General features: G+C 48.4%; 1 protein-coding gene across 1 annotated transcript; it reads left to right on the top strand.

Annotated features, from left to right (window-relative positions):
- The first annotated feature begins 1,016 nt into the window (after window positions 1–1,016).
- On the top strand, window positions 1,017–6,767 carry CZIB (CXXC motif containing zinc binding protein). The gene is made up of 8 exons (XM_079697865.1): window positions 1,017–1,048; window positions 1,290–1,373; window positions 2,683–2,739; window positions 3,126–3,207; window positions 3,410–3,441; window positions 4,721–4,798; window positions 5,527–5,592; window positions 6,511–6,767. The coding sequence occupies exons 1-8, from the start codon at window positions 1,043–1,045 to the stop codon at window positions 6,586–6,588; spliced, it is 483 nt and encodes a 160-aa protein (XP_079553991.1). The 5' UTR covers window positions 1,017–1,042; the 3' UTR covers window positions 6,589–6,767.
- The last annotated feature ends 5,703 nt before the right edge of the window (window positions 6,768–12,470 follow it).

The following is a 12,470-nucleotide window of genomic DNA, read 5'->3' as shown; positions in this document are numbered from 1 at the left end:
GAACTAGGTCTTGATAAATCTCATTTGACTGAGGGGAGGTGATTCGGCTGAGCTCAACATCCCTCAAGACAGGCCAACTTGGGACAGGTCCCAAGTCTGGTGACTCCTAGGCAAGTGTTCCTCCACAACACACACACACTCTACTTTGCCTCCTTCAAAGATTACAGGGCAGCAAGTTAGGTGCAGATCTGGGACCTGAGATGTCAGGCTTCCTGGCTATAGTGCACCCTCTGCTACAGAAGGGTACCTGGCAATCAGGTAAATTCGTGGCAAAGTAGACATCCGAAAGAGTCACTCTAAATTTTAAAGAAACTAGACCTCAGGAAGCTGTAAAAACCTCAAACAGGCTGTTGCTTATAATGCTCACAGCTTCTGTATGGTCTCAGCTGTGCCCTGCACAAGAGCACAGGTCCAGTAAATGTGTGATAGAAAATAAACCAGGAACTCAGAGAAGAGCCAGCTGAAAGGATGTGTCCAGTCTTGGCGACCACAATGAGAAGGACATGTACACGAGCCAACCCTCTGAAAGGTCCCCTGGGGGAAGGAGGAAGGAGCAGTTTAAAGATGAAAAAGGTCCCATCTCTCAAACCTACGAAGCCGGCCCTGGGCTGGGTGAACGGACGTGATCTAAGAAGCCTCCAAGGGCAGGCAGGGACCAAGCGCGAGGTTGGGTGAGGGAAGGCAGAGTCTGAAGGGCAGGAAGCGGACCCCGCAGAGGTTTCGGGCAGGACTGTCTTGTTTGCTGCGGTATCCCTCAGACTAGCATGGCGTTCAGTAAATATCTGGAATTACCGATTGCTGGAGGCAGCCTTCCGCGGGTCTGAGCACCGGCTAGTTGCGGACTCAGCCTACCTCCACAGGACCACTTTGCCTAGGAGGAAAAGCCAGGTGTGCGGGTGTAGCCCCGGCGCGCTGAGACCCGCCCCGCGCCTCCGCGCCCCGCCCCGCCCAGAGCCGCAGCGAGGGTGCGCAAGCGGCGCCCGCCGTTTACGACGGGCCGGAAAGCAGTGGTCGCAGCCAGCGCCAGCTGAGCCGGGTCGCTATGGGGGTAAGCGGAGGCGAGCCGCCGCCGGGGCAGAGGCCGGGAGGTGGCGAGAACCTGGGAGGCAGGAGCTCACGCCAGGAGGGAAGGAGGGGAGTGGGCTCACGCTGAGAAGGAGGCGGGAGGCACAGCTCGTGCCGGGAGTGGAGGAGAGGGGCGGGGTCGGGCAGGGGCTAGGCGCAGGGCTGCCGGGGCGCTGTTGACGCCGTTGCCCTGGCGCTCCTCCTCCTTGTGCTCCTTCTCTCAGAAAATTGCGCTGCAGCTCAAAGCCACGCTGGAGAATGTCACCAACCTCCGGCCAGTGGGCGAGGACTTCCGGTGGTACCTGAAGGTAAGGCTCTGGTGGGGGTGCCACGGCCGGGGCCGCGTAAAGGTTTCCCACCCTGATCTCAGTGGTGAACGGGAGCTTTCTCTCCGGCTAGATGAGAAATGCTTATTAAATGTTCTCTTTTCTTCTGGGTAGAATTTTATGTTTTCTTTTTTAAGTTTATTGGTCAATTCTTTTTAAAATTTATTTATTTATTGGCTGCGTTGGGTCTTCGTTGCGGTGCTCAGGCTTCTCATTGCGGTGGCTTCTCTTGTTGCAGAGCACAGGCTCTAGGCGTGTGGGCTCAGTAGCTGTGGCTCGCGGGCTCTAGAGCGCATGCTCAGTAGTTGTGGCGTACGGGCTTAGTTGCTCCGTGGCGTGTGGGATCTTCCCGGACCAGGGCTCGAACCCGTGTTCCCTGCATTGGCAGGAGGATTCTTAACCACTGCGCCACCAGGGAAGCCCTACTGGCTAATTTTTAATTGGCAGCAGTATCTTGAAATATCTTTTGTAATTTTTCCTCCGTAACATATTTCATGGTATGTAAACAAACACTAAACGAAAGGCTACTTGAAGGGATCTTGTGATTATTTAGTAAGAATAATTTCACCTTCTCTTTTGTTGATTAGGTTTTATTTACTGTGAAATCGTTTAATTTTGTGCATGGCTCCATTCTTAATTCCCCATCCTGTATTGGTAAATCTGTTACTCTAGTGGGATGGTATACAGAGGTCCTCTTCTTAACTGAGCAGTTTGAGGCCCTTTACTCTGCCAGATACCGGAGCTTCTGATCTGTTTTCCTTTTAGTCTAAATCCCAGAATCCTTCAGTACCTGGCAAAAGCCCCATCTTTCAGGAAGCGTTCTGCCCACCTTTATTTCCAAATACTTTGAAGCCCGAGTGCCAGGGCTTATTTGAGGAGTTGATGTTTCCTGGCTTCAAAAAGCAGAGTCTAGAGAAGGAGACAAAGAAGGAGTAGCAAGAGTGATAAATACTTTACCAGGAACCTACAGGGCCTGTAAGGACACACAGGGAGCTCCTAACTCAACGGGGAGGGGGGGACTTTGAAGCCATTTCTGTACTACTTGAGCCTTGAATCCCTAGCCAGACTGGGGACTCCTTAGAGGAGGATGAGCAAGCCAGCACGAGAAACACTTTGCCCAGAGAGAAGTCTGGTTATGTCCTTAGTGGGGCTGGTCATAAGGATGAAGTAAGATTGCTGAATTGCTGACAAGATGATGAGCCTGCCCACCTCACACTGTTCTTACCCTTCCCTCAGCATCTGCCCAACTGAGCCAACTTCTTTACTAATACTCTTTTTCCCCCTCCCCAAGATGAAATGTGGCAACTGTGGTGAGATTTCAGAGAAGTGGCAGTACATTCGGCTGATGGTAACTGCTCCCCCCACCACTATACCCATATACAGACACACACAGGCCTCTGGGCAGGGATATGTGGCCCTCACCTCCCCGGTCTTTGGACCCCACTTTTTGTGGTTTGGGAGGGCAGGCAGTGTGTGATCAACTGGGAACAATGGGCTTTGGGATGTGAGGCAGAGTTCAGAATCAAGGGGAAGTCCTTTCCTCACTCTCCAGAAGCCTTCCCAGGATTCTTGTCCTAGCAAGTTGCTCACCCTGTCTGGGTCTTGGTAGATATAGATGGTGTGTATTTAAATATTGTTATAATATTAATTGATAATAAGTGATAGGACTGGGTCTCCTGGGGACCCTTACATCTGACTGATCTGTGACTAGAGGTTCTGTTTACTGCTTGCCAGGACAACGTGGCACTGAAGGGAGGCCGTGGCAGTGCCTCCATGGTCCAGAAGTGCAAGCTGTGTTCAAGGGAAAACTCCATTGGTAGGTAGGCCATGGATATTGACCTCTGCCAGGCTGGCCCACGGCTTTGTGGTACGAGACCGAAAGCACGCTCATGTGGGTGGACCCAGGCCTGAGGTATCCAAGCTTCTGCCGTAGACTCTTGCCCAGAGCCACATCTGGGTACCTGGGTGGGGCCGGGATATGGACTTAAGTCGACTTTGTCTTCTCTTTTACATTTCAGAGATTTTGAGCAGCACCATCAAACCTTACAATGTAAGTTTCCTGCTGCAGTAGCAGGCATGGTGGGATTAGATCCAAGCCAGGAACTAGGAGGCCTGGGTTCTCGAGTTATATCTGCACCAGAGTGACCCACCATGGAACTGAGTGACTTCATGTGCTTATTTGTTCGTTCATTCACTCAGTCATTCATTCACTGTCAGTCATCTATTCACCTTACCCTGACCGAGTGCTCGGTAGGAAAAAGACTCATGACTAGGCTATTGTACTGCCTTCTTATAAGTGTTGGGCTGTGGGAGCTTAGGGGACCTCTGACCCAACCTGGCCACTCAGTTTCCATCACTGGGAACACTTGCCTTGTCTACATCTTGGAGGGCTAGTGAGCCTTCTCTGAATCCATGGATGAGACAGTGCATCCATCCTTGATATTTGATTTTATTAGGTATTTATACGTTACTGCATTAACAGATTAGTCCAAAGGTGAGGGAAGGAGTGTATGCTTTGGGTCTGTGTCTTCATCCATTCCTTATTTGGTATTTTTGAAAAATGTCTGATTTATGCTAAAATCTCAGCTTTGTCCTGAAGTTAAAGGGAAAAATCACATAAGGACTTGCACTCAAGTAAATCATAATCTAGTGGAAGAGACAGACCAGCAAACAAAAACCAATCCAGGGCCAGGCACATGGTTGGTGTGCAGGAAGCATTTCTACAGTAAATGACAGAATAAGAATGAATGTGTGGGTGTGTCCTTGGGGTCTGTGGGCCCAGGGGTCAGGGAGGCATGAATTTCCTGGCTGTACCACCCCCTCAGTGTGCCTCCTCCACATGCATATCCCACTTCAAAGGCGTTAAGTTAGCCCCTGCCTTGACAGCATGGCAGATGGTTAGCAAAAGGCCACAGCAAAGTATACTGGGGCCTTTTGGATGACCTGGAAACCTTATAGCTTAACATTCTTCTTCATAGTTTTTATTTTGATAATTTTATCTACCATTCATTGAGCATAGTGTCGGGTCCTATACTGGGCAATTTATACCTAGTTCAGGTTCTCACAATAAACCTGTAGTGGTTTCCTCAGCTCCAGCTGACAATCTTAGGCCCAGAGGAGAAGAGAGGCAGAACTGTGTCTGAGCTCACATCCAGGCACCCTGACCCCAGAGTCCACATCCAAGAAGATCTCGTGGCAAGCAGGTGTCAAGGCAGTCTTCTTCCAGAACGGGATGAGTTGCCCCTGAGTCCCATTCTGGGCTCTCAGGGGCTGTGGAGTCATCCTGAAGGCACAGTTGGACCTACCTCCTCAACACACTTCCTTTCTAGGCCGAAGACAACGAGAAGTTCAAGACGATAGTGGAGTTTGAGTGCCGAGGACTTGAACCAGTCGATTTCCAGCCCCAGGTGCATGTCTTCCTGGGGAACCTGTATCTTTGGGGAGGGCATATAGGAAATGACAGTAGAACTGTGCTTCCTACAGAGACTGTGGACTAGGAATTCTCATTTCTAAGAATAACAGTTATTATTTATTAAGCATCTAATGTATGTTGGGCATCAGGCTTGTCACTTTTAATGTTACCTCACTTCACAGTAACCCTGTGAAGTTATACATCCTATTTTTCAGATGAGAAAAGAACTTCAGAGATTTTGCCACTTGGCCCAGGGTGATGCAGTTAGTAAGCAATGGAGCTGTAATTTGAACCCACATCTATCCGACTCCAGAGCCAGTGCTCAGGCCACTTTATTTGTGTAGCATTTTCACCTCACAACCCTGTGAGGTAGGCAGAAGAGAGAGTATTGTCATCCCCGTTTCGTAAGTAAGAAAACTGAGGTCCAGAGAGGGACATGACACACCCAGCGTGTTTCAGAAAATCAAGGGTAATGGAAGGGTTTACCCCACACCTCCTGCCTTCTGGGGACAGGGCTCTAATTTGGAGAAACCACTCTAGTCCCAGGGCAGCTGCCAGGGCATGGAAGCTCAGTAGTTATTCCAGAACAGTAGCCCACACTGTATTTCTGGTCTTCCCATGCCAGAGGTGTTGTGAGAAAGGCCAGTTCCCTGACCAGGCCCCATAGGCCAGACCAGTGCCTCCTTTCCCCCAGGTAAACTGCTGCCTTCCTGTCACCTGCAGGCCGGGTTTGCTGCTGAGGGTCTGGAATCCGGGACAGTCTTCAGTGACATTAATCTGCAGGAAAAGGTACGGGACTTGGGGGCCTTGCGGGGAGCTCTAGGGCACCTGGCGGGAATAACCCTTTTGGTGAACAAGGCTCTTCTGTGGGAAGCCGACTCCACACTTTTCGTGCTTTTTGTTGGTGATTTTGGTGTTTACGATAGCCCCAAGTGTAGTGCTGAAGCGCTGCCTAGTGTTCACACGCAGGAAAGCTGGGTGTGCCTTACAGAGAAAATACGTGTTAGACAAGCTTGTTCAGGTGTGAGATACAGCACAGTTGGCTGTGAGTTCAGTATTAGTGAATCAGCCATATATATATATATATATATATATATATATATATATATATATATATATATATATATATATATATATGTTAAATAAGGTGTTTTTAAACAGAATCAGATGCTCCCAGGAACCTAACCCTGTATTTCCCCTGGGAGCAGTGATTCCGTACTCACTAACACAGTGTTTGTTTGTGGGGACTTTGTAGAACGTAACTACTGTGAATACCAAGAATCAACTGGACATGTTACTGCCTTGCAGATAAGGAAGGCTTGTGGTCAGGCCTCAGAGGAATAGTTTGCATAGCACCTAGTAACAGTAACTGGACTTACTGAGCTCTCATATGTGCCTGGCCCTAGGCTAAATACTTTTACATGTGTTAACTCTTGAGTCTTTCAACATTCAGTGTAAAATCTACTGCTGTCCTCTTTTTTTTAAATAGAGGACAGAACCAAGGCTCAGAGAAGTTAGTGACTTGCCCCAAATCACAAAGCTAGAAGAGCAGGAATTCAGGCCTGAGCAGTCTGGCTCTGTCCTGGGGCTGACATGTTCCTGAAGATCTGAGCCGGAGCCTCAGCTGGGCCTTTTAAGTCCTAGTCCTCCACTCCCCATGCTGTCCAGGCTGCCTCGTGAGGCCAACACTGCCATTTTTTCCCACAGGACTGGACTGACTATGACGAAAAGGCTCGGGCGTCTGTGGGAATCTACGAGGTCACCCACCAGTTTGTGAAGTCCTGAACCCTCTTCCTGCACACCTGCCTCTAAGAACTGAGAAGGGACAACGTGCCCCAGGCAGCACAGCGCAGGGGCTGGTCCCCTCGTGCCTCGTCTCCTGGCAGCTGTCCAGGCCCTCACAGCCTGCGTGCTGGGCTGCCACAGCTTCCCAGGCCCCACCAATAAAGCCCCCGTTTGTGCTACACCTGGTGGGTGAACCACCGCTCTGCTCCCTCCACTCCCCTTCATGTTGGAGGGCTTTGATGGCTTCTTGGCACCTTCCCACAGTACAGAATCTTAGCCTGATCCAATTTGCAAAACAGGAACACAGAGCTCTTAAGGGCTCTCAAGCTCTTGGGGAGAGCACAGGCCACCCCAGGGGACCAGAAGTGTCAAAACGCGTTGGTACAGAGGGCAGCGGAGCCTGCGGAATGATGTCATGAGCCAAAACGTCACATTGACCACCTTGGCTCTTGGGTAAACCCAGGCAACTCTGTTCACTAGTGTCACTGCATATTCCAGGCCCAGAAGGGACTTTGGAGGTCAGCAGTTCCATCCTGGCACGAATCATCTCTCTACAATCCCTGCCAGATGGTCCTCAGGTCTTTGCTCACTTCCTGTGATGGGGCAATCCCTCCCACCAAGGGAAACCCTATGAAAGTTCTTCCTTATGCTGAGTCAGCCTCTATGCTTCCTTTAGCTCCTCCTGATGGTCCTGGTTTGTCCCCTTTGTGGTCACACTTCTGTGTTCTTCTGCCCCTGGACAGCCCTGTGGAGGTGTGAAGACAACAGTCCCGGCCTCTGTGTCTCGTGGGCCTGGTTCCCTGGGTCTAAAGATCCTCTTACAGTGGATAGAGTTGTTCAGTGCACAGTTCAGTCATGAGGGGAAGCTCACGTCTTCATGCCGGTGACTCCACCATTCGGAAAACCTGTCACGAGAGACCTTACTCCTCTCCAGTGTTCTGCTGGAGCCTGGAATTCTTTGCAAGAATTACTACCTTCATTTTCTGAGTGGTCCTCTGGGAAAGAGTCTGCCCACTCCAAGGCTGGTTGTGGAGCTCTAGGAAGGGGATCCTCAGAGGCAGGTAAAGCTGGCCATGGCCAAGGGTGGGGAAGAGATGCCTGCCTTGTCCCCTCTCCAGTCTGGCAGCTGTCACGTGTCTTCTAGGTCCCCCGTGTTCCCGGCCCCTGGGCCTGTGCCTTCTGCACCTGACACAGCAGGGCTTCTTTGGCCTCCCTTGGCCAGCAGCTCCACCAGCCCCCACTGAGTAGAACGGTCCATTGCCTGGCCTGAAAGCAAACAAGGGAGCGTTGGGCTGGGTAAACAGGCTTTCTGGGTTTTAGTCTCCGTACTAGCCAGTATGTGTTATAAAGGCAAGCACTAAAAGGATCTCAAGGTTTTCCTTATATTGTAAATTATTTTCTCATCTTGTAGGGAGTAGAGGAACCCAAATAATCAGTAACAGATGGAAAATAGATGATGTCAATAGACGCAGAAGAAGTATTCGGTAAAATTCAGCAACAAACCATAGACACGCTTGTCAAACTAGGAGCAGAAAGGAACTACCCTTACCTCACAAAGGATAGCTACAGGAAACCCGGAGCAAATGAAATGTTTGAAGTATTCCATTCACGACTGGGGTGAGATGAGGATATCCTGGATCACTCACTGTCCCTACACCGCCCCTGCCGCAGCACTTAGACTGAAAAGAAAGTAAGGTACAAGACTAAAAAGGAAGAAATAACTCACGTTTCACAGATTTTGATTTTCCACTTAGCGAATCCAAAAGCATTATCAGGTGCTGGATTTAAGATCAATATACAGAAATCAAATGCATTTCAGTACACTGGCAACTTGTATAAAACAATTCAAGAGAAAATACCATTTACAATAGGAACAGCAACCAAAAAAATACCCCCAAAGGTAACTGGGAATTAAATCTATCAAAGATGTTTCATGACTGATAAATTGGTCAAAATGGCAGAGTAGAAAGACCCTTAGCTCACCTCCCCTCACGAGCACACAAAGATCACAACTGTTTGTAGAACAACCGTCAATGAAAAATATGGGAACCTCCTGGAAAAGATCTACAACTAAAGATATAAAGAAGGAACCACACGAGATGGGTAGGAGAGGCAGGCTTATGATACAGTCAAGTCCTGTACCCCCAGCTGGATGACCCACAAATGAGGGTAATTATATTGCAGAGGATCTTCCCACAGGAGTCCCTGTACTGGGAAGAAGAGCCCAGAGAGCAATTGGCCTTGAACGCCAGAGGGGCTTGGTTTCAGGAGTCCCACAAAACTGGGGAAAGAAGAAACTTAAAGGGCACACAAAACCTCACATGCTCTGGGACCCAGGGCAAAAGCACTAATTTGATAGAAGCCTGGGCCAGACCTACCTGCTGGTCTTGGGAGAGTCTCCTGGTTGGGGGGGGGGGCGGCGACTGTGGCTCCGCTGGGGACATAGGCACTGGTGGTAGCCACTCTTGGGAGCTGCTTCTACCGCATGGCCCCTGGCGCTGGTGGGCACCACTGTGGGTCCTGTCCTCTGGCTCATTAGCACCAAGACCTGGCCCCATACAACAGCCTCTAGGCACTGGGGCTGGGACGCCTCAGGCCAAGCAACTAACTGGGTGGGGACACAGTCCCTCCTGTCAGCACACAAGCTAAAGACCTCATGAGCCCAGAGCCACCTCTGGACATTGCCCTGCCCACCAGAGGGCCCAGGGCCCAGCTCCACCCACCAGTGGGTAGGCACCAGTCCCAGAACCCCCTGGGCCCCAACCCTGCCCTCCATGAAGTCTGCTCTAACCTTTGGACCAGCCTCACCCACAAGGCGACAGACACCAGAGGGAAGAAATCAGCTGCCTCGTGACAGCCCTGCCAACCAACAGCCAGCAGCCTCTGCCTGGCAACCAACTGGACTGGGGGCTACCCAAGCCTACCAGACTGCCCACATAGCCTGCCAAACAGAAAGACCCATGCAGCCCTCATAGGGGGAAACCCTAGAGCATATAGCTTGGGGACAAGAGGGGAGTGGGGTGCTGGGACACAAAGGACGTCTATAGAAGGCCACTTCTCCAAGGTCAGGAAACAACTAACCTACCCGATACATAAAAATACAAACAGCAATTTAAGCAAAGTAAGGCAACAGAAGAACATGTTCCAGATGAAGGACCAAGGTAAAAGCTAAGAAGAACTAAGTGAAGTGGAGAGCACCAATCTACCCAAGAAAGAGTTCAGGATAGTCATCATAAATATGATCAAAGAACTCGGGAGAAGAATGGATGCACAGAGCAAAAGTTAGAAGTTTTTAACAAAGAGTTAGAAAATATAAAGAACCAAACAGAGATGAAAAATACAATAACTGAAATGAAACATACACCAGGGGGAATCAAAGGTAGACCAAATGATGCAGAGGAACAGATCAGTGAGCTGGAAGACTGGGTAGTGGAAATCACTGATGCTAAAAGGAAAAAGAAAACAGAATGAAAAGAAATGAGGACAGGTTTAAGAGACCTCTGGGACAACATCAAGCATACTAACATTCACATTATAGGAGTCCCAGAAGGAGAAGACAGAGAGAAAGGGGGCAGAGAACACATTTGAAGAGATAATAGCTGAAAACTTCCCTAATCTGGGAAAGGAAACAGTCATCCAAGTCCAGGAAGCACAGAGAGTCCCATACAGGATTAACCCAAAGAGGAACAACCAAGACACACTGTAATTAAAATGGCAAAAATTAAAGATAAAGAGAGACTATTAAAAGCAGAAAGGGGAAAGCAAAAAGAGGAATACATGGGAATTCCCATAAGTCTATCAGCTGATTTTTCAGCAGAAACTCTGCAAGCCAGAAGGGAGCAACATGATACATTTAAAGTGATGAAAGGGAAAAATCCTGCAACCAAGAATACTGTACCCAGCAAGGCTCTCATTCAGATTTTATGGAGAGATCAAAAGCAAAAGTTCAGAACCACCAAACCAGCTTTACAAGAAATGTTATAGGAACTCTAAGTGAAAAAGAGAAGGCCACAAATAGAAACATGAAAATTATGAAAGGAAAAAGCTCACCAGTAAAGGCAAATATACTATAAAGGTAGGAAATCATCCACACACAAAGCCAGTAGGCAGGTTAAAAGAAAAAAGTGGTAAAATCATCTATATCCACAATAAGTAGTTAAGGGATACACAAAACAATTAGATGTAAAATATGATGTCAAAGACAGTCATCGTGACAGGAGGAGAGTACAAATGCAGGGGTGTTAAAATTCATTTGAAATTAAGAGATCAGCAACTAACAACGATCACGTATACATAAAGATTGCTATGTATAAACCTCATGGTAACCACAAACCAAAAATCTATAACAGATACACACACAAAAAAGAACAAGGAAAAAAATGAAATTTTGCCATTTGCAACAACATGGATGGACTTGGGTATTGTGCTTAGTGAAGTAAGTCAAAGAGAGAAAGACAAGTACTGTATGATATCACTTATACGAGGAATTTTAAAAATAAAACAAACTAGTGAATGTAATAAAAAAGAAACAGATTCACAGATACAGAAAACAAACTAATTGGTTACCAGCGGGGAGAGGGAAAGAGGGAGGGACAAGATAGGGGTAGGGGATTAAGATGTACAAACTAGTATGTATAAAATAAGCTACAATGACGTATCATACAGCACAGGGAATGTAGCCACAATCTAGTAATGGAGACAGTTGCAGAAACTGAAAAGCACTGCGATAAAGGTTAGATTGTCAGGATGCTCTGGGCATACACAGGAGGGGCACCAACTAACTCAGCCTCAGAGGGGTGGGGTGAGAGGAGGTGCAGTCTATCTGAAACCTGAAGGTTGAGCAGAAGATAGCTGAAAGGGTGGAGAGGGGCTTATGCTCCAAGCAGAGGCAACTTCCTCAGGGTAAGCTGTTAAGAGAGGTGGGGCTGAAAAGATGAGCAGGGCCAGCTCCATCAAGGCCACAACTGTCACACTGAGGAGTATGGACTGTTTTCCAAGTTAATGGAAAACCACTGAGGAATTTTAAGCAGGGATATGATCAGACTTGGACATGAAAAAAATCACTGGCTACAGTGAGGAGAATGGACTGGAGGGAATGAGTGGAGTCTAGAGGCAGGAGGAGGGCCAGTTAGGAGGGGAGAAATAGGCTCCGCCTCTTGACAGGAGGCGCTACAAAGTCACCTTGCAAAGGTGCCGGGAGGGAACAATGCAGTCTCCAGAAATAACACATTATGTGTCAGGCCCCTCGCTGGCCAAAACAGAAGCCAAAGCTGGGAGTAGCGGAATATGGAGGAAGGGATGACGCATTCTTCCGGGGAGACCCCATGAGCGTGGCTTCACGGGAGGGGACATTTGAGCTGGGCTAAAAAGAACAAGGACCAATTTGGCAGAGGATGTGCTGGAGCCAAGGGCATTCTGAGGATGGAGGATGGCATTTGCAAGGTACAGAGTCACAGTAAAGCTCAGACATGTCTGAGACCAATGGGAGGCTTAGTGTGGCTGAAGCATGAGGCATGAGGAGGGCTGGTAAGAAGTGAGGGGCTGCTAACGTGAATTTTTTTTGGTTCCTGCCCAACAACTTGGTATTGCACAAACAGTATGATATCAATAAAGGAAAAAAGAAAAAGAAATAAACATTTTCTTAAACCCCACCATCCTAGCTCCCTAACAGAAGTGTGTTTATTTTCTCCTGTTCTCTTTCAGGGCCTATCTACACACAGACATGTTTTTATATGGCTATAATCCTAGCAGCATTAAGATTATATTTAACTGTTTTCCACTTAATATCATAAATACCAAATGTGATTCTGCGTATTCAGTGGCCCTGTCTTCTTTGCAATGGAAGGCTCTCAGAAAGAAGATATACTTGTAACCAATTCCGC

The sequence above is a fragment of the Hyperoodon ampullatus genome (genome assembly GCF_949752795.1).
Source record: "Hyperoodon ampullatus genome assembly, chromosome: 2".
In the NCBI taxonomy this organism is placed as follows: Eukaryota; Metazoa; Chordata; class Mammalia; order Artiodactyla; family Ziphiidae; genus Hyperoodon; species Hyperoodon ampullatus.
The sequence above is the reverse complement of the archived record's forward strand: the minus strand, read 5'-3'. Positions and strand labels throughout refer to the sequence as shown.

What these genes read in the sequence shown, in the direction of transcription:
- CZIB (XM_079697865.1), top strand. An exon ending in ACTTCCGGTGGTACCTGAAG is followed by an intron (nt 1,374 to 2,682) that starts GTAAGGCTCTGG and finishes CCCCTCCCCAAG; the next exon opens with ATGAAATGTGGCAACTGTGG. An exon ending in CAGTCGATTTCCAGCCCCAG is followed by an intron (nt 4,799 to 5,526) that starts GTGCATGTCTTC and finishes TGTCACCTGCAG; the next exon opens with GCCGGGTTTGCTGCTGAGGG.